Below are 27,835 nucleotides of genomic sequence, written 5' to 3'. Positions count from 1 at the left end.
AAATTTCCCTTAAAGGAAAATGTCATCACAATGCAATATTATTGTCACAATATCTAATGAGATAATGAAAGAAAATTGTGATATATTTTTTGTCCATATTGCCCAGCTTTTAGTCATTAATATCCAGACTAATATTAAGCCTGATGGAGGGGAAAGGAACTGGTCGGAATAACGTGTTCCTTCCACACGCTACGTCTGCCCGGGGAAACTCTCCCCTGTCAGGTGAAAAGATGCAGCTTGGACTCCTCATGCATAGAAGGAAGCATGAGGTCAGTCCGCTGCCCCCCCCCCCCCCCCCCCCAAACTCACCCCCCCCCCCCCAGGTAGGCAAAGGAAGTGTAGCGCCCAGGATTACATTAGATAATTGACACTGGGTGATTTATTTTTAATAATAATGATAATATCCAGACTGGGAGTCAGATTGTTGTTTTGGAAGCGTAGTGATAGTGGGTCTAAATTGAATTAGCAGAGAAGACGGTCTCTGATTATGACTCGTGCATGTGTGATAGATAGAATATAATATGTATAACATACAACAACATGCAGTCATGCACAGTTTTTTTTTGTTGCTCATGTTGTGTGTGTGTGTGTGTGTGTGTGTGTGTGTGTGTGTGTGTGTGGAGTGTACATGTGACAGCAGAGCTACATTTTCCCATTTTCATCGTCCACAAGATGTAATTGAATTTGTGTATTCATTGGACTCATGTGGTGTAGAGTATGTTCACCTTGCTCTTAACAGCCACGGGCCTTTTGATTCCAGTAGACGGAATCAAAAGATAATCACTTGATTGGTGTGTGGGCATGGGCAGTCTGCTCACTGATGGGCTGTGTAAAGTGTGGAAGCAGGCTTTTGTTTAGGGCAGGGTTGAGGGGTTATAGTTACTGACTGACTGGCTGGCTGTCGCTGGTTGTAGCTGTCTGGTTGGGTGTCTCAAATGGCTGGCTGAAAAATATTCCTCCTTCTCCGCAGATAGCAGCTACAAGAGCGAGATAAAAAACAGTGTTTTTTTCGTCGACTAAAACTAAGACGAAAAATGTTTGTCTACTACCTTTTTTCACTGACTAAATAAAAACTAAATAAAAAAGAATCTATGGTGACTAAAACTAAGACTAAATATACTGACAATTTCGTCAACAAATAAAAACTAGACTAAAATGTCAGGAAGGGACTAGTGGACAAGAGATCCAGTTTTATGCGTCGCAGATTGTATATCTGCTATTTTCAGCATGCAACCAAAGTGTAAAATATGTCATTACAACGACATCAAGGCCTTTCAAAACACATTTTAGTCGACTAAAATCGTATGACATTTAGTCGACTAAAACTAACTTTGCTGCCAAAAACAACACTGATACAAAAGAAGCCGTCTGAACTGAGTGGTTCCGTGCTGCGGTCCGCGGCACCCTGGGGGTCTGCGACGCATAGCCAGGGGTCCGCAAAATAATTCAGATCAATTCAAAAATGTGTTTTTTCTTTGCCAGTGAATTTTGGTATGTGTGATATGTGAGTTGAAAAGGAAGGGATGTCCGCACACTGTTTCTCTGCTCCCAGGAATATTATTTATTAAACAACGTGGGTCTTCGTCAGGTATCTTCGTCAGACAAGGGTCGAAACATTGTTTAATAAAGAATTTTCCTGGGAGCAGAGAAACAGTGTGCGCGTGCTTCCTGTTGGATCCTATCTCTGCTATGTGAGTTTACCATAATCACAGTAATCCTTAATCATATTCCATCATTCAGGGGCCTTTGGTTAGAAATGAAACAGACTCCATGCAGTCACTTTCAGTTACAGCGCTGCAGAGGCTGAGTGACTGTGACCAGCTGATGGTCGTTGATGCTTAATTGATGCATCAAGGAAGGCAATTATGTTTCTGCACTGTCAAATATAGGTCTACATCTATTCTAAGATAGCATCTAAATGCATGTTGTGAAAATGTGTTGTGACTTTGAAAAGTTTTAATACAGTTCCAATGGCAACTACATCTAAATGTAAGGTTGCAAAATTGCTAATCAGTGTTGCGAGGATGAGGGGGTACCTGAAAATAATTCTGTTGGGGGGGGGGGGGGGGGGGGGGATGTAGCTGTGCAACAAATGGCACTCGGTGATCAACAAACGCCATTTCCGTGCTCAGACGGACAGGCCCAGTCAGCCAGGGACACACATTGCTGTGCATTCGAGTGGGCTGCACCACTCCAAAAAAATTGAGGTCTCATAGGATAGGAGAGGAGAAGGTTTTTGCTGCCTAACAATAATGGTAACAACGGATTTAAGTTGAGAAAGGACTTGTCCAAAGTTGTTTTGTCCTGTCCTCTTAATTACTTGAAAAATAGACAAACGTACGTACACACACGTTGTGTTAGAACACACAGAAGAGGGAATAAAGGTTATAGTACTAAAAACAAAAGCTAAGAGGAACGCAGCGCACACCTGGGTTAGAGACGCAGGTGCAGACTGTTGGCTGTGTGGGCCTGTTTCAATTGCATGAAAAATCATGCGGTCGCCCAATCCATCCTCGATGCTAGAGAAACAAGTTATCGTGCCAACTTTTCGATTTCCATCTTCATCAGTGCACCGTGATGAAGACAGAAGTGGAAACATGGGCATAATAAATATCTCTCACACACAGAGCGTGACACTTTTCTTGTACCGTTAAAAAACATTCCATGAATCAGACCAAGCCATGTGTTTAAATGTCATGCCTGGGCAGGGACTAGGCCTGTCACAATTATTACTACAATTATCACTAATTGCAACTATTTGAGATAATAATATTATTTGCATAATAATCATCATCGTTCATACATGCAGACATGGCAGATCTACAAGCTTACGACATGTCACTTTGTGACTGGTTGACAGCCCTATAAAGCAAGGAGTCATTTCTATGCTAGAAATGTCTCGCCTTCTCCATCCTGTACTGTTCAGGACTATATCATTATCTTGAGAGAGAGAGAGAGAGAGAGAGTATTACCCAAAGTGCTAATGTAACACAGCTCTTTTTACACCTTTTATTTGATTCCTATTTATATCCAATATTTATTTGTAAATACATTGTTTTATTTTGATTGTCTTGTTCCACTTCTGCTTTGGCAATGTAAACGTATGTTTTATCATGCCAATAAAGCTCCATTGAATTGAATTGGAGAGAGAGAGGGGGGGGGGGGAGTGGTGAGTGGATCTAAAGAGCATGCTTGAAGGGCAAAGCAGTGGACAGGGTTGCTAGCCAGCTGGGTGGGCGGGTGACGGACGGACAGGGACATTTTAATCACAACAGGAGAGGGATAAATTAGCGGGACGCTGATATAGCCCTCGCAGCAGGAGGCCGACATTAAGAGAAGACGGGAAGATAGACAGAGGAAGGACAGTGTTTGTAATTTATGCATGAGACACGGGTGCACGTCTCTAAACAGTCCACGAGCTTAAGTGTAAAAGGCTCCCGCTGGCCTAGTGGTCCAGGCGCATGCCGCATATACAGTATAGGCTCTGGGCCTGACGGCGCGTCGCGTGTTCGAGTCCCGTTCATGACGACCGTTTACTGCGTGTCTCTCCCCTTCTCTCTCTCCCTCATTTCTGTCAGTCTTCACTTGAAACTATCAATAAAAGCCTAAAACAAATCTTTAAAAATCCAATAAAAAAAGCTTAAACGTGAAAGTTGATTCTCTACAAAACCCAGAACACACACACAAACGCACACACACACACACACACACACACACACACACTAAAAATCTAATGCAGCCATCCAGACCAAGTCACGGAATGCCAGTGTGATTCCATGAGCATGGAAGAGGTCTAATTGCATTTAGCTTAAGCCCACCCCCTGTGGAATACTAATATGCTAGTGAAGGAGGTCGGACTTCTTAAGGCTATGATTTAGTATCTGAATAAATGAAAAAAATAAAGACTTAATCCGCCATTTCCTCTTTAAGTCCCATTCCATCTCACTATGGAAACCGCAGCCCCCCCCCCACTCCCCCAGGGTGGAATTCCCAGCAGAAGACTTTTTATTTGTTTGTTTGTTAGCTTTCAGGCCCCAGTCAGTTTGCTCTGTTGACTGCGTTCCCCCGGCCTCTTCTCCTACTGTGTGTGTGTGTGTGTGTGTGTGTGTGTGTGTGTGTGTGTGTGTGTGTGTGTGTGTGTGTGTGTGTGTGTGTGTGTGTGTGCTCTGGCATGGTGGCGTGCCTTTTCACTGTCACACACTGTCCCACCATCCTGTCATAAAAATTCCGGTCCTGGGTCAAAAGGGACACATTTGTTCGGACAGTGTGTGTGGAATTCCCCCCCCCCCCCCCCGGGGGGCAAGGCGACGGCCCTAGTTACAGTTAGTCGAATCCTCAAAACCCCTGCATTTGATCATCCGTTTATTCCATTGCATTTTTACTAGCCCATATACCATTTCATGATTTTATCTGTATTCGTCTTGGAAAAATATAAGAAAGATACTCCTATGGAAAGGCTATATTATTTTACTCACCGTATATTGACCAATTTAGCATAGCCGTTTCATAAATGTTATTTGTATACCGTTGTGAAAGTTTATAATTGTTAGCGAAATTCGAAGTTTCAACACCAAAGTAGTAGTTGTAGTTGTGAATTAGCAATTGGCTTCTGTTTTCGCCGACGTTTTCATTCGTGTTGTTTCAGTCATAAGCGCAGCTCCGTTGTGCTTCACGTTCCCCGGCCGTGTGCCTTGACTTCTGTGTGCTAGCCCCTCCCCACCCCTCACTGGTGCGGAACTGGGTTAGGAGAAACGGGGAAGCCATACCAGGAGAGGAAGTCGCAGAACTTGTGGTGGGGTGAAATACTTCCTGCCCAATAAGAACCGCAATGCTGACGGAACAAAGTGACTTAGAGTTAGTTCCCGATACCAATAACGTTATGGGGAAAAGCTGCCGATAGTACTGCCCAAAATGTTGGTATCGGTGAGTAGTATGCCACTCTACCATTCAGACACCATTTATCACTTGATCATGTCATTTACAGTCAGTGACGGGTTATATGGGTATTGAATCTAAAGTGAATTATTTCTCAAATTCTGTATACAGAAAACTCGGCAGAGCAGAGGTTGAGCCCAGTCTCTCTAGGTCGTCCTCAGACGAGCTCTCCATCGTCGTTTCCAGTCATCCCGGTTCTCCATACATCTGGCCGGTTCGTTGGTACTTTGTGCTCCTGCGTCGTTCTTGAGTAAATCCACATATTTTAGCGTGGGACGTCCTCGTGACTGGTGCCCGTGTGTTGGATCCCACAGCACTAGTTTGCTGGCTGGCAGCTCCTGGTGTCTTTGGCGGTGTCCTGCTAGTCTCATTCTCCTGGCTGCTATTTTCTGGCTCACCCTTGGCATTCCATCATACAGATTTGTGTTGTTAACATGTGTGCTCTTACTGATGTTGAGTGCTGCACGCAGCATTCTGGTGTAGCACCCGTCGAGAGACTTCTGCAGGGTTGGCTTCAAGGTCCAGCATTCACTGCCGTATAGGAGAACAGACTCTACCGTCGCGTAGAAGAAGCTGAGTTTGGTTTGCCGGGGGAGGTTGGAGTTCCGTACACTGGCCATGCCGTTTAGGGCCCTCCATGCAAGTGCCTTCCTCACTTTCAGGTCTTGTTCTGTTGAGTTGACCCATGAGCCCAGATACTTGGAGTCATTGACTTCCTTCAAAGCAGTGCCTCCTGTTGTTGTCAGAGGTGGATGCTCTGATGGGATATTATAGGTGATAACTTCAGTTTTCTTGGCATTCAGCCGGAGGCCAACCTTGGCACACTGTGTGTGTGTGTGTGTGTGTGTGTGTGTGTGTGTGTGTGTGTGTGTGTGTGTGTGTGTGTGTGTGTGTGTGTGTGTGTGTGTGTGTGTGTGTGTGTGTGCGTGCGTGTGTGTGTGTTCAAAAACGTTGCTTTAATTAAAAACTTGGTTAACAACTCGAAGACTATGGAATCTATCTCCGTTTTATGAGAAGCTGCTCTGGAAGAATAACGGGTTTAGTTTTGTTTGCGTCTTATCACAGCCTAGCACACTTATGGCCAATTCTACCAAACAACTTGCGGTCAAACTTTGCGTATACATTTTCGTTTTATCTCAACTCATCCCGGCGTGTACAACAATGGATACAAATGAATTATGCACACAAGTTATTTTCTCGGCCTGCCTGCCTCATATTCGTCCGCCAGCAGCTCGGTAAATGATTTGTCGATAAGTCAAATGGAATGCATGCATCATCTCAAATATCTCCCTTTTCATCTCTATACCTGACCACTCAAAAATGTGCCTGGGGGAATATCTCCCTATGAGGATTTATTGTTATCAGGCGTATTGCCACGGAATACCTTGGATAACATCCTGCAGAGCTTAACTGTGCTTGTAGAGAGACGAGATATCAATGATTTGTCACGTGGTCCCTCCATTACGTTGTGACCGTGCGTTCCACAACTTAACCCCACTTATGCCGGCGTCCGTGCCAGCTTTGTGAACATGCTTTCCGGCATTTGCAACTTTTCCTCATCGGTGGTCGGCTTTTAGGGCCAGGGGGCGAGGAAGGGGCAGTGTGTGCTCATGTCCATGTGTGGAGTGACCGTGTTTATCTGTCATCGTCGTCGGCCGACATTGTCCAATTGAACTGGAGGGACCTTGGAAACTGATTTACAAGCTGTGAGGTAGTATAAATGGGGGGGGGGGGGGGGGGGGGTGTGCGCGCGCGCCATTCAGATTACGTAGCCTATGGTAGTTCCTCGTTCTTGGTTGGCCTGGCGGCAGTCTCACTCTCTCCCTGACACACACACACACACACACACAAAGCCTCTTTCTCTCCCTCTCCATGTCACACTGGTATACGGAGCGATCATGTCTTTTCCGTTACAATGGCCTTTATTTCAAAGTGGCTCCTCTCTGCATGCGCAACGTGTATATACCCCCAAGCGCTCGCCGCGCACACACACACACACACACACACACACACACACGCACTCACTCTGCCAGCAGACTGAGGTCACGCTGAAAAGGTCACGGTGGCGAAGTGACGAGCTCCAGCTGCGTCTTTCTCCCCCGTGGCATAAAACGTTGTCTGTGCCGCCGTGTGTGTTCTCTGTGTTGAGTATTAGAGTATTATATATAGCACAGCATGAGATTCATCTAAATGTATGTCCTTGCATATTTAATAAAATAGGAAAATTACGCCCGCGCGATGTTGATCTGCTTGGTACATTTATTAATCCATTTCGCGTGGGAACCCCTTTTAGGTGTTTTAAGCATGTTATAATTTAGCTATTGAAAAAATAGCAGATCTACAAGTTCATAGCGTGGCACTTGGTGCTGCGCTATGAACTTGTAGGTCTGCTATTTTAGAAAATTTGTGAAAATGTGCCGATCTTTGAATATATAGGCTACAGTTACAGAGTGAACATTTTAACTCAAATCTTTGCTTCTGAGGGGTTCCTGGAACAACATATTTTCAGATGGGGGGGTCGGCGGCCAAATGCAGATATTTTTTGGGGTCCTTGACATGAAATATTGAGAACCACCGATATGAAAACATGAGGTTTTTCAGAAAACAATACATTTTTAAAAGTATTTTTTTTTTATTTCGACGTCAGGCCTAAATGGGTTAAGTAGGCAACGTTGGGTCACTATACTGACCTCCTACAGGCATGATATCAACAGTGTGTGGGGGCGTATTTTCCTATTTTATTATTGATGTGCATTTGCCTACGCAACCTGTTCCTAAGCCTCTACTCTACGTCTGCGGAAGTCTTTCTCTACTATTGTTATATATTGAAATACATTTCTCTCTCTCCCTCTCTCTCTCTCTCTCTCTCTGTCTGTCTGTCTATCTCTATTTATTTTTCTGTGCAGCGTCTGACGCTGAGCAGGACGCAGCGGTGAAGCTTGACCAGGAGAGGGCCGAGATAGTCGCCAAATATGACAAGGTATAGTACTAAGCACTCAGTTTGTTGAGCTAGCTATTAGCTCCCTAAGCTCAGCAGGTTCTCAGCAGGAAACCGGTGGATTGTGCAGTCTGGGTACTAGGGAATGAGGCATTACCCCCAGGTGAAGGAGTTCAAGTTCACAAGTGAGGGGAGCACGGGGAAGGAGATCAGCCGGAGATCAGCAGTCGCTGTACCGCACTGCTGTGACGAAAAGAGAGTTGAGCCAGAAGGCAAAGCTTTCTGTCTACCGAGCAATCTTCGTTCCTACTCTCACCTATGGTCGTGAAGTTCGCGAATACAAGCGGCCGAAATGAGTTTTCTTCGACGGGGTGGCTGGCATCTCCCTTAAAGATAGGGTGAGAAGTTCAGTCATGTGAGAGGGACTCGGAGTAGAGTCGCTGCTTCTTCGCCTGGAAAGGAGCCAGCTTAGAGCTTAGGTGGTTCAGGCATCTGGTTAGGATGCCTCTTGGGGCGTCTCCCTATAGGGAGGTCCTTGAGGCACGTCCCACTGGGGGAGGAGACCCCCGGGGGCAGACCGAGGAGGAGGAAACACATCGACTGCACTGGCCTTGGAACGTTTCGGGATCCCCCAGGAGGAAGTCACTAATGTTGCTCTGGAGAGGGAAGTCTGGAGCACTCTTGTGGAGCTGACTACGGATAAGCGGTTGAAAATGGATGGATGAAGCTCAGCATGATGCCAGCACCATAATTAGCTGTGTGTATGATGTGTATAATGTGGGTGCCAGTGGTTTTGTGTGTGTATGATGTGTATAATGTCGTATATTGACTTTGAGAATATGTTGTTATTGTTGGATAAAAATGTGTCCACACTTCCATGCTGTATTGATGTGGTACCATATTAGGAGAGATGGCGGACAAACGTTGATCAAAATAACAATTCTTCTATACATTCTCTATTATTGTGTAGACTTTTTGGACTAAATTAAGTAATGCAGATGTTCAGGGGTTCATTTGGTTACCAACTTTCCGTAATTTAGCATGGGAACACCTGGACCACTGTTTGACAACCAGTGCCATAGACATGGGTTGAGTTAAAAAAAATATATAGATATATAATAATATAATATAATATATAATATAATAATATATTTTTCCAACTGAATGGCTGGAGAATGGAAAAGAGTTTACACATATAGTACACATAGTACATGCATACACCTTCCCTAATGATTATTATATCTGGTTTCAGTATTTATTTATGGTGTATTGTCTCTATTATTAAGGTTATTGTAGCAGTACATTTATATTGGGGGTCGGGAGGGGGTGGGGCGGGTGTCCAGAGACATTGCCAAAGCATTTCCGGGGGTCCCCGGCCAAAAACGTTGAGAACCCCTGCCCTAACTGACTGTGATGGAGGTGGTGGTGTGATGGAGGGATAGGGAAGGCCAGCAAGCTGACAGAGTTTAATTGTGGTATGTTGTTGGCCCTCGATCGTAAGCGGAATTAATTTTGGGGGCGTGCACCGAGGCGGAACGGACACAATCAGAAGCACATCTGTATCATCATTACTGTCTGGGGGGGGGGGGGGGGGTGGGTTAATGGACTCGGTTATCACAGCCGCAGACTTCTCAAACCTTGGGCCCGGCAAACTTCATTTCACGTAACAAAAGCGTGTCTTTTTCATTGACATTAACCCGTTTAGAACCATGAGGACGATTCTACAAATGCCTTCTAAATCCTAAAGACAGTTTTCTGAAATACCCCCATGTCGTTCTCAAACATTTTCATGTCGTGTTTGTTTGTTCCTTTTGACCCCAAAACATACATATTATGCAATTTGGCGCAGCGACACCCATCTGAAGCTATCTCGGTGCCGCGGCTATGAGCTTGTAGATCTGCAATTTTTCAATAGCTAAACTGTAACATAATGCTTAAAACACCAAAAGGGGGTTCCCGTCCAGAATGGGTTAAAAAGTACCTCTTATCCTTTGTACAATACGTACGGTAGGCATATTATTTTCTGCATTCGATATCAGTGAGAATTTATTGCCAATGGCAAAACGTCGTCTGCTAATTGTGTCGAACGCTGACGGTTGAAATGGAATGACAAACGACTTGTGAAAGAGTAACGGGGGGGGGGGGTAAAGGCGCGTGTATACCGCCGCTAGATGACGTGTGTTTTATAAGCAGCCTGTGTGTTAACTTGAAAGCTTTGTGCACATGCGTATGCTACGCGGCCATGTACACACGCACGCACAGGCACACACACACACACACACACAGACACAGGAGAACAGTTTTTATCCTTCCCAGATGTTGTGTACTGTGCAGTATGTGTTTTGATTTACATGTATTTATTTAACTGGCCTGCCTCTGCTGAGGGAGCCGTGTTGGGTTTGGGCCGGTGTGTTCTGACTGAGGACTGGCAGTTTGTAGGCAGAGGGAGTGTAGAAATCAATCACGTCGACAGCTGGACTTCAGAGCGGGATGCGCCACACTGGTCTCACCACGTAGACAGATGGTCAGAGATCTCTACATCTGGGAATGGGGCTCTTTTTGCACACAGAATAACTCGTCCTACTGTATATACGTCCGGGCCGCTTCCCTATACTTCTTCACAGGTGTTGCAGATTATACAGCATTTTAATCAAGGCTCTGTTCCATTTAGTGTGCCGTGGTTCTCAAACTTTTTTAACCCATTTTAGGCCTGACGTCGAAATAAAAAAAACCTTCGCCCTAAAAGAATATATATTGAAAGATTTGTGCCGCATTTTTATGATTTTTCAAAAATAGCAGACCTACAAGCTCATAGCTCTATAGCTTGTAGATCTGCTATTTTTCAATAGCTAAAGTATAACATAATGCTTAGTTAAAACACCGAAAGGGGTACCCGTCCAGAATGGGTTAATTTTCAGGATTTTCAGGTGGAACTCTGAGAGTATACAACATGGAACCAAGTGGACCATTACGGGTCAATTTGGTTCAATTTGAGTTACACACCCGTACGGGGCCACTTGGAACCCACTCGAGGACACTTCGAGAGACCCACTGGTGTAGCCGAGTGTTTCTAGTGAGCCGACATACACAATAGCAGCACCCTGACTCTTGTTTGACCAGAATGGAACAGAGCCTTCGTTAGTTTCAGCGGTATTGGTGAACGAAATAGGGGAGGGAAGTGTTTGTTATGATTTATCTTTCCCCAAAGCTTTTTTCACAATTTTTATTTAACTACATTGCAAAGATAATTGCCTTCCTTGATGTATTAATGAGCATCAATAACGACCATCACCTGGGCACAGTCACAGACACATATACAGCTCCCCTCTCCAGGCCTCTACTGTCTCATTTCTCTCCAAAATCATGTGAATATGATGGAATATGATTACAGCTGACATTTCTTATCACACACTAGCCCCCCCTAAAAAAATATATTTTTATTTTTAATAAATCGATACATATCGTCGGGATATAATATTGATATATCGCGATATACTATATATCGTTACATGCCTAATTAAAACCTATGCTCACTGCTTCGAAAAACCAACCCTGAATCCCCGATACCTTCCCAATATGAAGGACCGCGCCCGTCGGCAAGTCTTTGCATTGGTTCTTTGCAATGTAGCTTCGGGAATTGTTTCCATCCAGTTCAAGGTCAAGGTCAAGTTGTAGCCCATTCGTTCAATTCTGATGTCACCAGACGTAAATGGCAGGCTATACACACACGACACTGCCCTGAAACACTATACTCTGAATCCTGATATCCTTTCCAATAATGAAGGACCGATCAAGTCCTTGTATTGGTTCAGCAATGCGGCAGTGGTTCAGGAGAGTAGATTGCAGTGTTGTTTTTGGCAGCGGATTTCTATTTTAGTTTTAGTCATAGTCTCTTGAATAGTTTTCATTTAGCTTCAGTCACATTTTAGTCACCCGGAATGTTTTGGTGTTAAGTCTAGTTTTAGTTGACTAAATATCATACGATTTTAGTCGACTAAAACAAAGTGTAAAATGACTTATACTGGATCTCTTGTCCACTAGTCCCTTCCTGACATTTTAGTCTAGTTTTTATTTGTTGACAAAATCGACAGTATATTTAGTCATAGTTTTAGTCGTCATGGTATTAGTCGACGAAATCAACACAGATTGGCAGGTAGAGCGGTCGGATTAGAATGCGAGGTTCCCAGTTCGATCCCTGTGGGACTCCCCCAGAGTTGGTGTCGAAGTGTCCTTGAGCAAGACTCTCAACCCCTAATTGCTCCCGATGTGCAGGTTGGTGCCTTGCATGGTTCCCACCGCCATTGGTGTTTTGAATGGGTGAATGTAATGCACAATCTATGTGAATCGCTTTGGTGCTACAGTACATAAATGCACCATTTACCCATTCACCATTTATCAATAAATCAAGGCTACACGACACTGCACTGCAACACGACTCTCTCTGCCTTTCGCTTGTGATCTGAGTTGTCAAGCCTAGACTAAAACTAAGATTAAAAATGTTCGTCGACTACCTTTTTTCACGGACAAAAACTCAATCAAAACTAAATCAAAACTAAGCCATGATGACAAAAAATATGACTAAATATACTGTCGATTTCGTCAACAAATCAAAAGTAGTAGATGTTAGGAAAGGACTAGTGGACAAGAGATCCAGTGCAAGTCATTTTACACTCTGTTGCATGCTGAAAATAGCGGAGTCGCGACGCGTTGTGAGCTTGTAGATCTGCTATTTGCAGTAAGTGTAAAATCTGCCCGAGGCTACATAATCCTCCACCAGTCTCTCTAGAAGTGGGTTTCCCATTTTTTTACTGCAGCCGTCGTGTTGAATTCACTTGGGAGGCCCGGGGTCAGGTGGTGATGCAGGTGGCACCTGCATGGCTGTTCATTTCACAACTGTTTAGCAGACACCACACACACACACTTTCACTTTATCTCTCTCTCACGTACACACACACACACACACACACACACACACACACACACACTGTCGAGGGCATGAGAGTCGTGACACATCTGTAATTCACCAATCTGGTGAATCTGCTCCTGAGCAGCATAGGTGACGTGATGCAATTGCCTCTATCAGAATTTACTGTAGATTGTTTTGTGTGTATGGGTGCCGGGGGAGGGTTAGTTGTTTGTGCTCTCGTACTCGTCCAAATGTCCCCACAGGAAAGCCCTTTAGAACGCACATATTTGTTGGATGGATGTATGGATGGATATTTGTTTAGAATGCACACATTTCTGGTTTATTGTTATTCACGGTTTCGTCCACTTGCTTTTTTTTCATTTCAGGGAAAGGAGGCTATTGTGGAGCCCTGGGAGGACACCAACTATCAGCTGTACAAAGTCGTCGACCGATTCGGCTTCCGCCAGTAAGGACTCAAGGGCACGCACACACGCACGCACGCACGCACTAGAACCACAAGCTATTCTTTCTGATAACTAACTTAATAACCTTCAAAGCAGTTTGAACAGTATAGCACCACTTGGAGAAGAGAGAGAATGAAAGAGTCAAGACCTTAAAGATCTGTGTGTGCGGGTGTGTGTGTGCGCGTGTGTGTGTGTGTGTGTGTGTGTGTGTGTGTGTGTGTGGCTTTGGCAGAGCCTCGCAGGGAGCCTGCGAGGCTCTTAAACAGCAGTGTGCTAAAGTGTTATATATATATAGGCTGGCACATGTAGGCAGGAAGCTGCTGGGTTAGCCACAATCACAGGGCATCAGTGTTGGAGCTCCAGTGCTGAAACACGGACATAAACCATGCTCTAAGGAGGCGGCTTAGAGAGAGATGGAGAGAGAAAGACAGGGGGAAAAAACAGCCATGAAGTGTTATTTGATTGGTAAAGACAGACGTCCTCAAGGTTATGTGCTGAGCCGAGAAGCAAAATACCGCCCTTAAAAAAAATCTGAGTCTGGATTTTTTTTTTAATGAAATGAATCGTTATTTTAACCAATCTGTAGATGACACAATTTACAATTTAGGCATTTAGCAGACACTCTTAATTCAGAGTGATTTACATTAAGCAAGAACAAAAAACATGACAATACATCATATACACGTAGTAGTTATCATGGATCATACGTAAGCTAAGAACGTAACAGTGGAATATCTATAATGGAACTATGCATATATACTATATAGTGCTATGTCTACGTAAAATCCTATCCAAGTCTACATAAAATGCTATCTAAGTCTATATAAAATGCTATCTAAGTCTATATAAAATGCTATCTACTGTAAGTCTATATAAAATTCATACATTTTCTTTTATTTTTTAGCTTTTTTGTGTTTGATCGATGTGTACTGACAGAGTTCCAGAGTGCAAAAGACAAGGGCAAAACCAAGGTCTGGCTCACAGGACAGTCTAGAAAAGCATTATCCAAAACCAAAGAATATTTTGGTGTCGTTGGATAAGACTTTGTCTACGATTCCTTGCTCTTGGCAAAACGTTTATCAAAACAACAATCCTTCTACGTTCTCTAATTGTGTAGACTTCGGGTAAATGAAGTATTGCAGATGTGTAACAATGATTTAACTCTTGATACCGTAAAATGAAACCAAATGGACCCATACGGGTCCATTTGGTTTCATCTTACGGTATCAAGAGTTAAAGATCTATTATATCAGGGTCCATTTGGTTACCAACTGTCCTCACCAGTGGTGGAAAAAGTACTCAAATGTTGAAGTAAAAAAAGGACAGGATACGGCAGTGCAGAAATACTTGTAGGCGATCTACAAGCTCACAATGCTCATAACGCGCCACCGAGTGGCGCGCTACGAGCTTGTAGGTCTGCTATTTTTGAAAAATCGAAGAACGACTGACATAGAAACATAGCTTTTTCAGAAAACTGTCAGGATTTAGAAGACATTTATAGAATCGTTCCCAGGTCAAAATGGGTTAAGTACTTGGTTGCTTTCCACCACTAGTCGTCACAAAGAGCCTGGAGAGGAGACGGGAGGTGATGCAACATTTACACCAGGATCATTCACCAGTGATGTTGTCCAGAGTGTCAGTGTTGAATTGAGGATAATTCCATGCTAGAAGGCTTTCTTACCTTTATTTGAAGTTGTTACGTCCCCACCAAAGAGGTCTTGTGCAAAAGCGCATTATTGGCTATTTCCCCTACCATAAGCCCTCAATGAATTGAATTGAATTGAATTGCATTGGATTTAATGGGGCATTAAATCGCTCAAAAATCTTTTTTTTTATATATCCTCTCTTCATAATGTAAATAGTATCCCAAGCGGCACACTTCACTACTTATTTTGATGGAAATAAGCGAATTAGCACGAAAACCCAACCCCCATTGAGGGCTTATATTAGGGGAAATAGCCAATAATGCACTTTTGCACAAAATAACACCTGGACCTCTTGGCATGGAATTCTCCTTTAAATCAGTGGTTTTTCTTCTCTTTTTTTTTCTTAATTTTTATCCCATGATTTTGCCATTCTTTCACCCAGTCAGTGTCAATTGTCTAATGGCATGAGGTAGCAGACTGACCTCATGCTTCCATCTATGCATGAGGAGTCCAAGCTGCTTCTTTTTCACCTGACAAGGGGGAGTTTCCCCGGCCGGACGTAGCGCGTGGAAGGAACACGTTATTCCGACCAGTTCCTTTCCCCTCCATCAGGCTGGCCAGGGGGAGGTAGTTTAGAGACCAGGTTTACTGCATTTCTTTTGTGAGGGTACCTACCCTAGGGGACACACGGGGAGAACATGCAAACTCCACACAGAAAGGCCCAGAAAGACACAGAAATCAGTGGTTTTCAACTTTTTTCATATCAAGTATTGGGTATTTGAGCCACGCACCACCATTTGATGACATTTAGCCTCTCAGACCTAAAATCGTAGAATATTTTGTCGTCGTTGGCCAAGACTGTGTCCACAATTCCATGCTGTATTGACGTTGTTACCGTTAGGAGAGATAATTGCGTAGACTTCTTGTAAATTGAGTAATGCAGATGTTTAACAATAATGTATGTAACCCTTGAGAAGTGTCATGTGAAACCAAAATGGACCCGGGAGGGTCCATTTTACGCTTCTCAAGAGTTAAAGATCTATAAGGGTCCATTTGGTTACCAACTCTCCATCATTTAGCTGGGGACCACCTGGAACCCCCCCTCAAGGCCCAACTAGTGGTCCACTAAAAAAACACTGAATTAAATGAACACTATAAGGATTTGACTGTGTGCATGTGCCGTTGAACCCCTTTTCTGCCTGCTCACTCTCCCTGAGCAGAGCTTCCTGGTTCGGAAAGGTCAGAGGTCATGGAAATCCCAGAGCAACTGCACAGGAAGCGAGGTCAACTCCCAGACTTGTGTTTCCTTCCACTCTGGGACATTTTCGCAGATTTAAGATGCAAATAGTGATGATTAAAAAAAAAAAAAAAAAACAGAATTATGGACCATCTCCAGCCAATAACAAGTTCTGATGATCTTGCATTATACTGTACATGCAAGATCATCATTAACACTGTCAAGTAACACTGCTTTCTGCATTAAATGGCTTAGTGCAAGGCACTATAACCTGCTCATCAGGAGCAGTCTGGGGTCCATTGGGTTTCTGCATTGTTTGTCTAACTACAGTATGTCTATGGGCTGTGTCCAGTTTAAGCACCATAGAGATTTTCAGTGCAGCCTCACAGCTAGAAAAGGTCCTGGGTTCGACTCCCGCCGGGGGAGCTGTGGGTGCTGGGGGCTTTTTCTCTCCTCCGCGCAGTGGTGGAAAGTAACTAAGTACTTCTACTTAAGTACAGTTTTGAGGCATTTGTACTTTACTTGAGTATTTCCAATTTTTACTTTTACTTCACTACAATTATTTGACAACTTTAGTTACTAGTTACTTTGGCGATTTCCATTTAGATTAGAAAACATACATTAACCACTTCAACCCTATACATTTGAAAATAGCCGATCTACAGTACAAGCTCTCAATGCGCCGCAGAGCTTGTAGATCGGCTATTTTCAATACATTTTCTACACATTTTGAACTTGTGAAATGGGACATTCTGCAATATGAATACTTTTACTTTTAGTACTTGAAGTACATTTTGATGCCGATACTTTTGTACTTTTACTTGTAACGAAGTAGTTCTAAATTGCAGTATTGGTACTTTTACTTAAGTACTTTTTCCACCACTGCCTCCGCGTGCCCACCAGCATCAGTGCCCATACCCGAGGCGGGGTGTGGCGAAAGGGCCTTTCTGTGTGGAGTTTGCGTGTTCTCCCCGTGTGCCCTTGGGTAAGGTACTGAGGTACACTCACAAAAAAACCATTCTGATCTCTACACTGCCTCCCCCTGGTCAGCCTGATGGAGGGGAAAGTAACTGGTCTTGGAATCTTTCTTTCTTTATCACCTTTATTTATAGTTTATACACCTTTTTATTTACAGTTGAGGGCAAGCCCTCATTTTCAACGTAGCCAAGGTTACAATAATACATAAAATACAGTCACAAAACAATGCATCAAACAATATTATAAATCGGGGTAACAAAGGAACTTTATACAGAAGAACCATCAGTGAAATAAATCAATTGAAGCGGGAGCAATCACGGTGAAAAATACTCCAGAGCATTCCTTTGAACTGACCGAAGGATGGCAGGGAGCTCAGGTTTATTCCATGAAGTTGGGCCATTGACAAAAAAGCCGAATAACATCCACGTGCTACATCCTGATCCGACTAGGAATGATTCAAATCATTAAGAAAATATATTATAAAAATAAAAGGAAACAGATCTATCAACACGTACTCTTTTTGAGCATGTGCCCATCGTGTAAAAGTATGTCATTCCTGCAGGTCAGGGGCAGGCCCGTGATTTTGTCCATTGTTTCTGCGGGCAGCATCTTTTAACCAGGCTAAGAATTCTAATTCTAATTCTAATTCGTTGGCATATTACTAAAGTAATGCACCTGTAGAACTACAGCGTATTACTCTTGGTACAATGTAATATTTATTCCTTTTTAACAGAGTAATAGTTAACAAATTGCTCTTCCTCAGTAACTTAGCCCAACACTGAACCACAGGGACACAGCTATTGGAGAAATGTGGATTATGGTGTAACTATGGAGTGACGCTGGCCATCTGTCATGCTGATTCTATCTATGAGATGCTTGAGCTCAGCCCCCTGACCAAACCAATGGTGCATTCTCAATCTCAAGTAAACATATGAACGTGAAATAAACCTATATATATATATATATATATATAATATATATCAATATGAAATACTGCATTGCATCTCCTCACTCCTTGTCCAACTTCTTCTTCCATATCCCTCCCCACCCCCCCTCTTTGATTCCCTTCTCTCTTTTCCTGCTCGTCTATTCTTCTCTGCCCCCCCCCCCACTCTAGTGAGAAAGAACTACCGGACTCTGACACACTATTGGAAGAGAGGGTGAGTGATGTTGATTCTCTTTAAATAATTCCTTTTCACTCACAGCTCACCTTCACACCCCCCCTCCCCCCCTCCCTTGACCTTCACAGCTGATAGTGAAAAGAAAAATGGGCTGATTTGCACAAATAATCATTTCTGACCGTGATGTAAATAGACCCGAAGGTTGCTGAGCAAGTAGAACGCTTTTCTCCCCTAATGTCTCTGAGTATTTTTACAAAGTCCTCCTCATTAGTCAGTTAAAAATCCTTTCTTTCCACGGTTCATTACAACAGAGTTGAAGATATTATTCCTTTGGGTTCACAGTAAGAGCTTAAAATAACAGCTAGTGTTATTGTGTTCCATTGCCTTTGACACAACGTCACTATGACGACTGCTCATGGTTATTATTTTAAGAAAACATTTTTTTAGCACTTGAAGGTTTGATTGTTGACGTCAAAGTCACGGCCGTCTGAGAGAGAAGTATTTTAAAGTGTCACGTCCTCCTTTGTGTTCGCTCAGCAAAAACACCTGGAGGTGGAGAGGACTACCAAATGGCTGAAGATGATGAAGAGCTGGGACAAATACAAGAACAGTGAAAAGGTGAGCATGCTTTTAGTCCGTGTCCACATACAGGGTAAATGGTGCATTTATACATACAAATATGTATGAACAGGAAGGACTGTAGTGTCAGTTGTATTCAGTGTACTCTGTGAAATGTGTCATATAATGTATTCAGTGTACTCTGCGAAATGTGTCATATAATCCTTATGGGATGGGCCAAAGTGGCATGACACGAAAATAAATATTTCATTCATTATACTGTATAGACCAGGGGTGGGCAATTTTGACGATGGCGAGGGCCACATTGCATACTAATATTTGAATTGAGGGGCGCTTTCACCACATGTGGTGGGATTTTTAGACAGGGAATTTGAATCATGCTCATCCATTGCAGTAAGCAGCTGCTCCCTACTGTTTTTTTTTTTTTTTGAGGAACTGTGTAGCAAGGCGTCGGTGGATCAGAGGTTAGAGTGGGCCGGATGGTAACCACAAGGTTGCCAGTTCGAACCCGGTGGGCTCCCCCAGAGTTGGTGTCGAAGTGTCCTTGAGCAAGTCACTGACTGAAACCCTAAATTGCTCCCGGTGTGCTGGTTGGTTGCCTTGCATGGTTTCCGCCGCCATCGGTGTATGAATGCAGTGATGTAAATAGGTTTTCAATTTAATGAGTCCCGGGATGCAGGGATGGTCTTTTAGATGAGTCCCAGGGACATTTTAAGAGTCCCACTTCAACCACGTTATAGGAGTCATATTTTACAAATTGCAGCATTTAACTCCCATTTCATTCTATATGCGTATAATTACGTTATATTCATGTAGAAAACAGAAGAAGAAATGATTATTATAACTAAAGCTAGCAAAATAAACTAGAGGTGCAGAGGTCGTTGTTTTATTGCGTCCCTTACGGTAGCTATAAACTGAGTTTTGGGACGCAACATGCACCCTATTTTAATCTCTGTGAATGTGTGCGTGAAATTGAACGGGTGAATGTAATGCACAATCTATGTAAAGCGCCTTGGATAAAGGCCGCTATATAAATGCACCATTTACCATTTACCAAGGACAAGGACACCCCCCCACACACACACACACACACACACACACACACACAGACACGCACACAAACACTCCACTTTCTCTCTGCACCTTGACCCTGAGCTTCCCTCGGTTTCTGTTCATCTTCTTTGCTTCGAGGGTATTCTCTTTCATCAGCCCAACGCTACATGGCTTTCCACGAGGTGAACAAGCCACGGTTGATACAATGATACAACCATGCTCTGTCTGTATTCTCACCTCCTGGCTGTCGAGACCAAAGCAAATGCAGTGCTGCTGATGCAGACGCTGGCGTGTTATAGCATGGTGCACGCTGCTGCATTCATTTTGATTTTTAGCATGCCATTAACCCATTTAGACTTGAGACCTGAGTTTTCTGATAAAGCTATGTTTCTATGTCAGTCGATTTTTCAAAAATAGCAGACCTACAAGCTCGTAGCGCGCCACTCGGTGGCGCGTTATGAGCTTGTAGATCTGCTATTTCTCAATAGCTAAAACATAACATGATGCTAACACCAAAAGGGGTTCCCGTCCCAAAATGGGTTAACCCATTTAGACCTGAGGACGATTCTTACAAATGTCTTCGAAATCATGACGGTTTTCTGATAAACCTCTGTTTCTAATGTCAGTGGTTCTCAAACTATTTCATGTCAAGGACCACCTAGAATTATATGTATTTGTAAATGGACCCCGTGGCTTCTGAGTTCTGATTGGTCTGTGGTGCGGGTTGGGGGGGGCAAAAAACAAAACACCAGTTTGACATTGTAATCAATGTGCACCGCGCAGCTATACTGCTAAAAGCACACTAATAAAAGTCCTTGTGACCGACTGGGCATGGTCGTGGCATCTTTAAGTACTTCACCGCAAGTCCCTCCTCGCTTGTTTTTTAAATCAAATGGACTGAAGGCTTGATTATAATCAACTAACTTTAGCATTATCCCAGAATTGTGGTGGCCTCTTTAATGGAAAGATTGTAGCCCCTGTATATAAAGCCGGACTAAATCGATGCAGTGCAGAGTGCATCAGTGGGTGATGTGTGGAGTGGGGGGTGTGGTGGAGACTCTCACTGGACAATGCTGATTCAGGGTTAGTTGGTTGGTTGGGTTGACAGTCTATCAATGCCGCCCGCCGTCGAGGTCCCGTGAAGTGCAAGGCGCCGTGACCTCTTGATTGGAGAGAGATTAGATTAAAACAGTCACACACTATTAGTTCACATCAACCCCACCCGCCCTCCATTTAATTCGGGTCCCATGATACACATGCGTGCGTGTGAGTATAAGTGCACTAGTACTCACACACACATTCATTCAGACACATGCTGCACGTTCGTCAACAGTAGATGTGTGCAGATGGCGATTACTTGAATACGTTCGAGTGAACGCACACCACGTATGGGTCCATTTGTTTCCTACTTTGTACACTTTCTGAGTTTACTTACTTTGTGTGTTCATTCTGTAGGACGTGTAGGAAACTATAAGTGAAGTATACTGGTTTGTTTAGGTTACGGTATGAAACACTGGCACACTTTATCACGTAGGAAAGTGAACTGAGCATGTGACTTCCAGACACAATGCACATCACGTGTGTTCTTATACAGGGATCATGACTCGAGTAAAAACCCCTTTTCTTTTCCCCCTACATGTAAATAAAATGTATATTTCAAAATGTATTTTATGTGATAAAGTACTTTTAAAAACATAAAAATAATCTAAGAAATTACATGAATAAAATAATAAGTAACACAAAAACCGCCATTGCCATTATCACTCTATGGTGTTTGAAAATGACCTGCCCTGATGACCATTATATAAGGGAGGTTATCATATACTGATTGCTATCACCTGATGAAGGCCGCTCACGGCCGAAACGTTGTGTCCTGATTTAAGAATGGTGTTTTAACACGATACACACTGTTGGAGCAAAGACTGTCTGCGGACCACTCCTTCTCTGTATGTACCTACCTTTTGTCCAGCACCAGCAAAGAACTGGACGTGCGCCAGCCACCTGCTTTTTAAACTAACTTAACGCCAATGCCGTCTCTCTCTCTCTCTCTCTCTCTCTCCCTCTCTCTCTCTCTCTCTCTCTCTCTCTCTCTCCCTCGCTGCCTCCTGCACGCCGTATCTCTCTTTTCCACTTGATAAATAATTCAGAGACATTTCAGGATTATAGATGAAATGCGATTAACCTAGCGTAACCGTGCACTCTGAACGGCACAATTGAACTATCGCGATTGAAGCACTGTACTGTACTGCACAGCGCGCACACACACACACACACACACACACACACACACACACACGCCATTCATAACACTTCCCTATCTGCTTCCTACCTCTCCACTTGTTGGCTTTTTAATAGCCATGGTTAGTGAATTCACTGCTCCGATTAGCCTTGCTGTTCCAGCAGTTTAGGTAATCTTTCACGCCCTGAGTCGCACACACTTCTCTCTCTCTCTCTCTCTCTCTCTGTGGACACTGAATTACTTGAGTCTCTTCTGCATGCGTAGCACCACCCCAGCCTTTCTTCTAGCGAGCACGCACGTCATGCACGCACACACGGCACGCACGCACGCGCACTGTCTTTCTTGGAGCATGTCCAGCCAGATGGTCAAAGCTCACCTTCCGAAGCCCTTTTCCTTCTCCTCAGGGAAGTGTGTGGCTGCAGAGCACGCTCATGCACTCATGTTGTCCTTACAGAAACTTTTAATGAACATGGTGTTCATTAAAAGTTTCTCTCTCTCTCTTCTTTTTCTTTTTCCTGACTCCCTCTCACCCGCACTTGTGGGTAACTATGGGCTCTATTTCCGTCCACGCTAAACCCATTATCCCTAAACTTCTTTGACTTTTTTTTACTATTTTGAAAAACATTTTTCAATAGTTAAAATAGCCAATCTACAAGCTCACAGCACGTCGATGTAGTTCGGCTAGTTTAACTATTCAAAGGTGTTTTTCAAAATGGTAAAAAAAGAAAAAGGCAAAGACGTTTAGGGACTGCTAGACTGGATTACTAGCCAGGATTGTTGCATGATCTTTGAGACCAAGTGTTTGCCACTGCTGGAACTATAGTGCCCCAGGAGGACAAGCATAAACATTTATAGACAGTTTTCACAAAATATCATTGTTTATACATCTTTCTTTGAGATTTACATTAGACACAAGCCTATTTAGACACACCATTTTATTGAAAAAAAAAATTATATGATCGGGACATCCCTAGTGATAAACATTCCGAAATGTAAAACACAAACAAACATTTCAGATCCAACCTAAAGACTTTCGGATGGTCTTCTTTGTATCTTTTGTATCCAGAAGCTTTGGGTGTAGGTTTTTAGCTGCCATTCTGTTCTAGCCCCTACACTGAAATAAGATGTCCCCAGATGTTTGTCTGGGCACTGGCTGCGAGAAACGACATACGCCACAACACTGTGAGCGTGTGCGAGCATGTGGACGTGTGTTGAGGTGAAGAAACCCTGTCTTTTTTTTTTTTTAAGACTCTCTCTAACAATGTTTCCTCCACCCCGGGTTCCCTTCCTTCCAGCTGGTGCGACGCATCTATAAGGGCATTCCCCTGCAGCTCAGAGGAGAGGTGTGGGGTCTGCTCCTTGACGTTCCCAGAATAAAGGAGGAGAAGAAAGACTTCTATGAGGTGAGAGATGTAGGGACCTGATGTAGGGACCTGAAATCATACGGCATGTTTTTATCTGGCCCTAAAACATTATATCTGTATTCTCCCAGGCTGCACTTCCAGTCAGAGTCTAATTAATTTGTTAATTTGTCTATTGTAACTCAAGGAGTGTACAACTGTAACTAAATGTGACCAAATTTGACTGAGAGACTGCCATTGGATTTTTATTTTATTTTTGTTCAGGAGATATGGCTTATAGAGTAATGTCTTGCAGAAAATAGCAAGTTGAGAAAACATGTTTAAGCATGCATTTCATATTTACATGTCGATTTCAGCTCTGACACTATATTTCAGACATGCTCTAGTGTGTGAAGAGTATGCCTGTGCTATTAACTCATTTTGAAAAAAGCTGGAATTTGCGCGATGTCAGTCTCTCAGTCAAATCTGGTCACAAATGGACCGTTTACAGCCAGGTCTATTAAGTTACAATCTCAGGAATTAACAATTTTGCCGTGCTGTCACAGAGAAAAAAAAAAATTCTCCCTGTTGCCTCTTGTTTGCACCTTCGGACACCCATGCCCATTTTAAGAGATAATATGTGCACCACAGGATCCCTCATTATAGCACAGGCCTCATAAAGATTCACAGGCGAGTCAACATGCAGTGGGCTTTATTTCTTTTGGTTCCACAGAGGTGTCATTATTACGGGCCGCGGGAGGTTCTGGAGGATTTGTGTTTGTGGCACAGCAACTAAAAAAGGGAAGTTTATTTTTCCTCTGAGTCGGGGCCTTTATTAGTGGGCTGTGCCGACAGGCTAGATCAATGAGAGCATGCAGTATAACGCAGGATCATTTCTCTTTGAAGCTTCTCTCTCGGCACGTGCACTCTCTCTCTCTCTCTCTCTCTCTCTCTCTCTCTCTCTCTCTCTCCGTCTCATGTTCTCTCTTGCTCGTTTGTACGTTTGTTTCCTCCGTCCTCAGAAGCTAAAGGCCAGAGCGAGAGGGCTGTCCCCCGACATCCGTCAGATTGACCTGGACGTCAACCGCACCTACCGTGACCATCTTATGTTCATGCATCGCTACGATGTCAAGTGGGTATTCATCCCCTAAACTGCACCGACGTATACTGTATGTATACATTCACTGCACCAGCATGCACTGTGCATTCACTGTATTATCGGTATAGTGAATGCATTGTGGATACATTCACTGCACCAGCATGCACTGTGCATTCACTGCATTAGCGGTATAGTGAATGTAGTGTGGATACATTCACTGCACCCGCATGCACTGTGCATTCACTGCATGTCGGTATAGTGAATGTATTGTGGATACATTCACTGCACCCGCATGCACTGTGCATTCACTGCATGTCGGTATAGTGAATGTATTGTGGATACATTCACTGCACCCGCATGCACTGTGCATTCACTGCATGTCGGTATAGTGAATGTATTGTGGATACATTCACTGCACCCGCATGCACTGTGCATTCACTGCATGTCGGTATAGTGAATGTATTGTGGATACATTCACTGCACCAGTATGCATTGTGCATTCACTGCATGTCGGTATAGTGAATGTATTGTGGATACATTCACTGCACCAGTATGCACTGTGCATTCACTGTATTATCGGTATAGTGAATGCATTGTGGATACATTCACTGCACCAGTATGCACTGTGCATTCACTGCATGTCGGTATAGTGAATGTATTGTGGATACATGCACTGTGCATTCACTGTATTAGCGGTATAGTGAATGCATTGTGGATACATTCACTGCACCAGTATGCACTGTGCATTCACTGCATGTCGGTATAGTGAATGCATTGTGGATACATTCACTGCACCATTATGCACTGTGCATTCACTGCATTAGCGGTATAGTGAATGCATTGTGGATACATTCACTGCACCATTATGCACTGTGCATTCACTGCATGTCGGTATAGTGAATGCATTGTGGATACATTCACTGCACCATTATGCACTGTGCATTCACTGCATTAGCGGTATAGTGAATGTAGTGTGGATACATTCACTGCACCAGTATGCACTGTGCATTCACTGCATGTCGGTATAGTGAATGCATTGTGGATACATTCACTGCACCATTATGCACTGTGCATTCACTGTATTAGCGGTATAGTGAATGTAGTGTGGATACATTCACTGCACCAGTATGCACTGTGCATTCACTGCATGTCGGTATAGTGAATGTATTGTGGATACATTCACTGAACCAATATACGACGAATGAGTGAAGTCTTCTAATCTTTTACATGATATTTTTTAGACACTGTACTGCGAAACGTCACAATCCGTTCACGGCCGAAAGCAACCGCAACACTATAAACACAGCACACACACACACACACACACACACACACACACACACACACACACAAAAGCAGGAGAACACAGAGTTAAAAAAATGCCACAATGCGTAATTGGTTGTCCAGTGCTACTGGTCCGCTGACGTTTCATAGTGTGGAACTGAGAGAGAGCATGTTTCCACTTCTCTGTGCTTTGACTTCTGACATCCATGAAAAAATGGGAACCAAGGCGGTTGTATTTGCTCTTCTAATGTCCTGTTTCACACCACTGAAATGACCCAGTGGGCCGTATTCCAACACTCATACAGTATGTAGAGAGGAAGAAGGCACTGGAGCAAACTCATTTAGAGCCGTTTTTTTAATCACGTGGTGCAGGCAAAAAAAGTATGTGATGTTTCGATGTCAATACACCAGGTTGCCAGGTGTACGCGCAGCACGCACCGATCATCAATACTTTTCGCAGCTTAAAGGTATATTCAGTGATTTCACTTAATTCAAATATCACTTCTTTTTTTGTTTTGTTGTGATAATCCTCTCTACTATAGAGTGTGCTGACTATATAAGGAGTTCCTCCCTGTCCCCAGTTAACCCCTGGGGGTCAAAAAACCTTAGGTTTCGTTTTTGGCTCTCTATCCTGATTGGATGAAAGGCTTTGCCACCTAGCCAAAAACGAAACCTAAGGTTTTTTGAGTGAAATCACTGAAAATACCTTTAACACCCTGAGCGTCAAGGACGGAGTTCTCCGCCCTGTCAATTAGCTGCAGGACGGAGATTGATCAAAAGGACGGAGATAATTGATATGACAAAACCGATCGCATCGCGCCACACAGGCTGGGAGCGCCTGTTGCGCAACATTCAATGCTATTTTCCGGTGGGACGTCGTCGTCGTCCCCCCCCCCCCCCCCCCCATTTTAGCCGACGAGATCGAAAATCTTAAAACGTTAATAACTCTTGATCTAAATCATTCCGTCCAATTCTAAGAAAAGCAGCAGCGGTTCCATCGTTCCAGACCCAATACATTTTTATACATATTTGGGGAAGGAATGCGTGTCTGGAACCAGAAAATGGCCACCGCTGCTATGCCTTTTTGGCATGGAAACGTTGTCACGTAATTTGCTCCAGCGCCTTCTTCCTTCTACTATAGTCTGACTCCTCCTGAGACTCACTAACCTGACTCCGCCAGATTGCGGCAGTATTGAGTTCACCTTGATCTGGTCTCTCTCTAGCCGAAACGATGCAGGGACAAAAATCTGATATCGCCATAATAATAATTTCGAGTTGTAGTCCCGTTAGGTTGCGTTTACATTTGCGCTGTGGCAACGGCTACAATATGTCACCAGTCTCGCGTTGATCCCGCCTCCAGCGGCCGCATATACGGCCGGATATCGCTCCGGTCAGCATTTGTCCGGAGTGCATCGTCTCTGCCCCGAGAGGGACCAGATCGGAGCAGGAGGAGGGACTCACTGCTGCCACCAGCTGGCGGAGTCGGGTTAGAGACTCATCGGACCAGCCTGAACTTGGCTTCGAGGCCAATGGAACCCCATTGGTACTGCAGCTCATCTACTGTACTGCAGTGGTTCCCACACGTTTTCATGCCAAGGACCCCCAAATGTACACTAATTAGCCTGCGGACCCCCATTTGAAGAGATATGCCCGGGACCTAACCTGACGCTGCCAGATCCAAAAAGCTTGCTACACAAATTTGTTTCACAGTTTATTTGGATCTGGGATCGCGGAAGCAAATTCGATGACGGGGCTGTTCCTTTTTTTCAAGATACATGGTAGATGATTGGATGGGAGCGTCTGTCTATCACCGTGTGGGCGTGCAAACACAACCAATCATATCGACGTGTCTATATACCGTCACATCCGCATCCCGCCTTTAGCTCACGCTGATTGGTTCGGTACGAAGCAGATCTGACTCAGGGCTCAACTCCGTCAGAGATCCCAGATGAGTGTTGTGTTGGGGAATATGTTTCCGCAATACCGCCCTCATCTGGCAGCGTCAGGTTACCCGGG

General features: G+C 43.8%; 1 protein-coding gene across 3 annotated transcripts in view; it reads left to right on the top strand.

The window, feature by feature from the left end:
- usp6nl (USP6 N-terminal like) overlaps window positions 1-27,835 on the top strand; it is an 86,911-nt gene that overhangs the window by 46,250 nt on the left and 12,826 nt on the right. For all 3 annotated transcript variants that reach the window (XM_080756895.1, XM_080756893.1, XM_080756894.1), the window contains 6 exons: window positions 7,842-7,915; window positions 13,166-13,245; window positions 18,222-18,264; window positions 18,763-18,843; window positions 23,392-23,499; window positions 24,459-24,568. In XM_080756895.1, coding sequence (XP_080613021.1) covers window positions 7,842-7,915; window positions 13,166-13,245; window positions 18,222-18,264; window positions 18,763-18,843; window positions 23,392-23,499; window positions 24,459-24,568 — 496 coding nt within the window. The remainder of the gene's footprint in view (window positions 1-7,841; window positions 7,916-13,165; window positions 13,246-18,221; window positions 18,265-18,762; window positions 18,844-23,391; window positions 23,500-24,458; window positions 24,569-27,835) is intronic.

This window comes from Protomyctophum bolini (assembly GCF_963924005.1).
Source record: "Protomyctophum bolini genome assembly, chromosome: 23".
Lineage (NCBI taxonomy): Eukaryota > Metazoa > Chordata > Actinopteri > Myctophiformes > Myctophidae > Protomyctophum > Protomyctophum bolini.
This window is presented reverse-complemented; position numbering and strand designations above follow the sequence as displayed.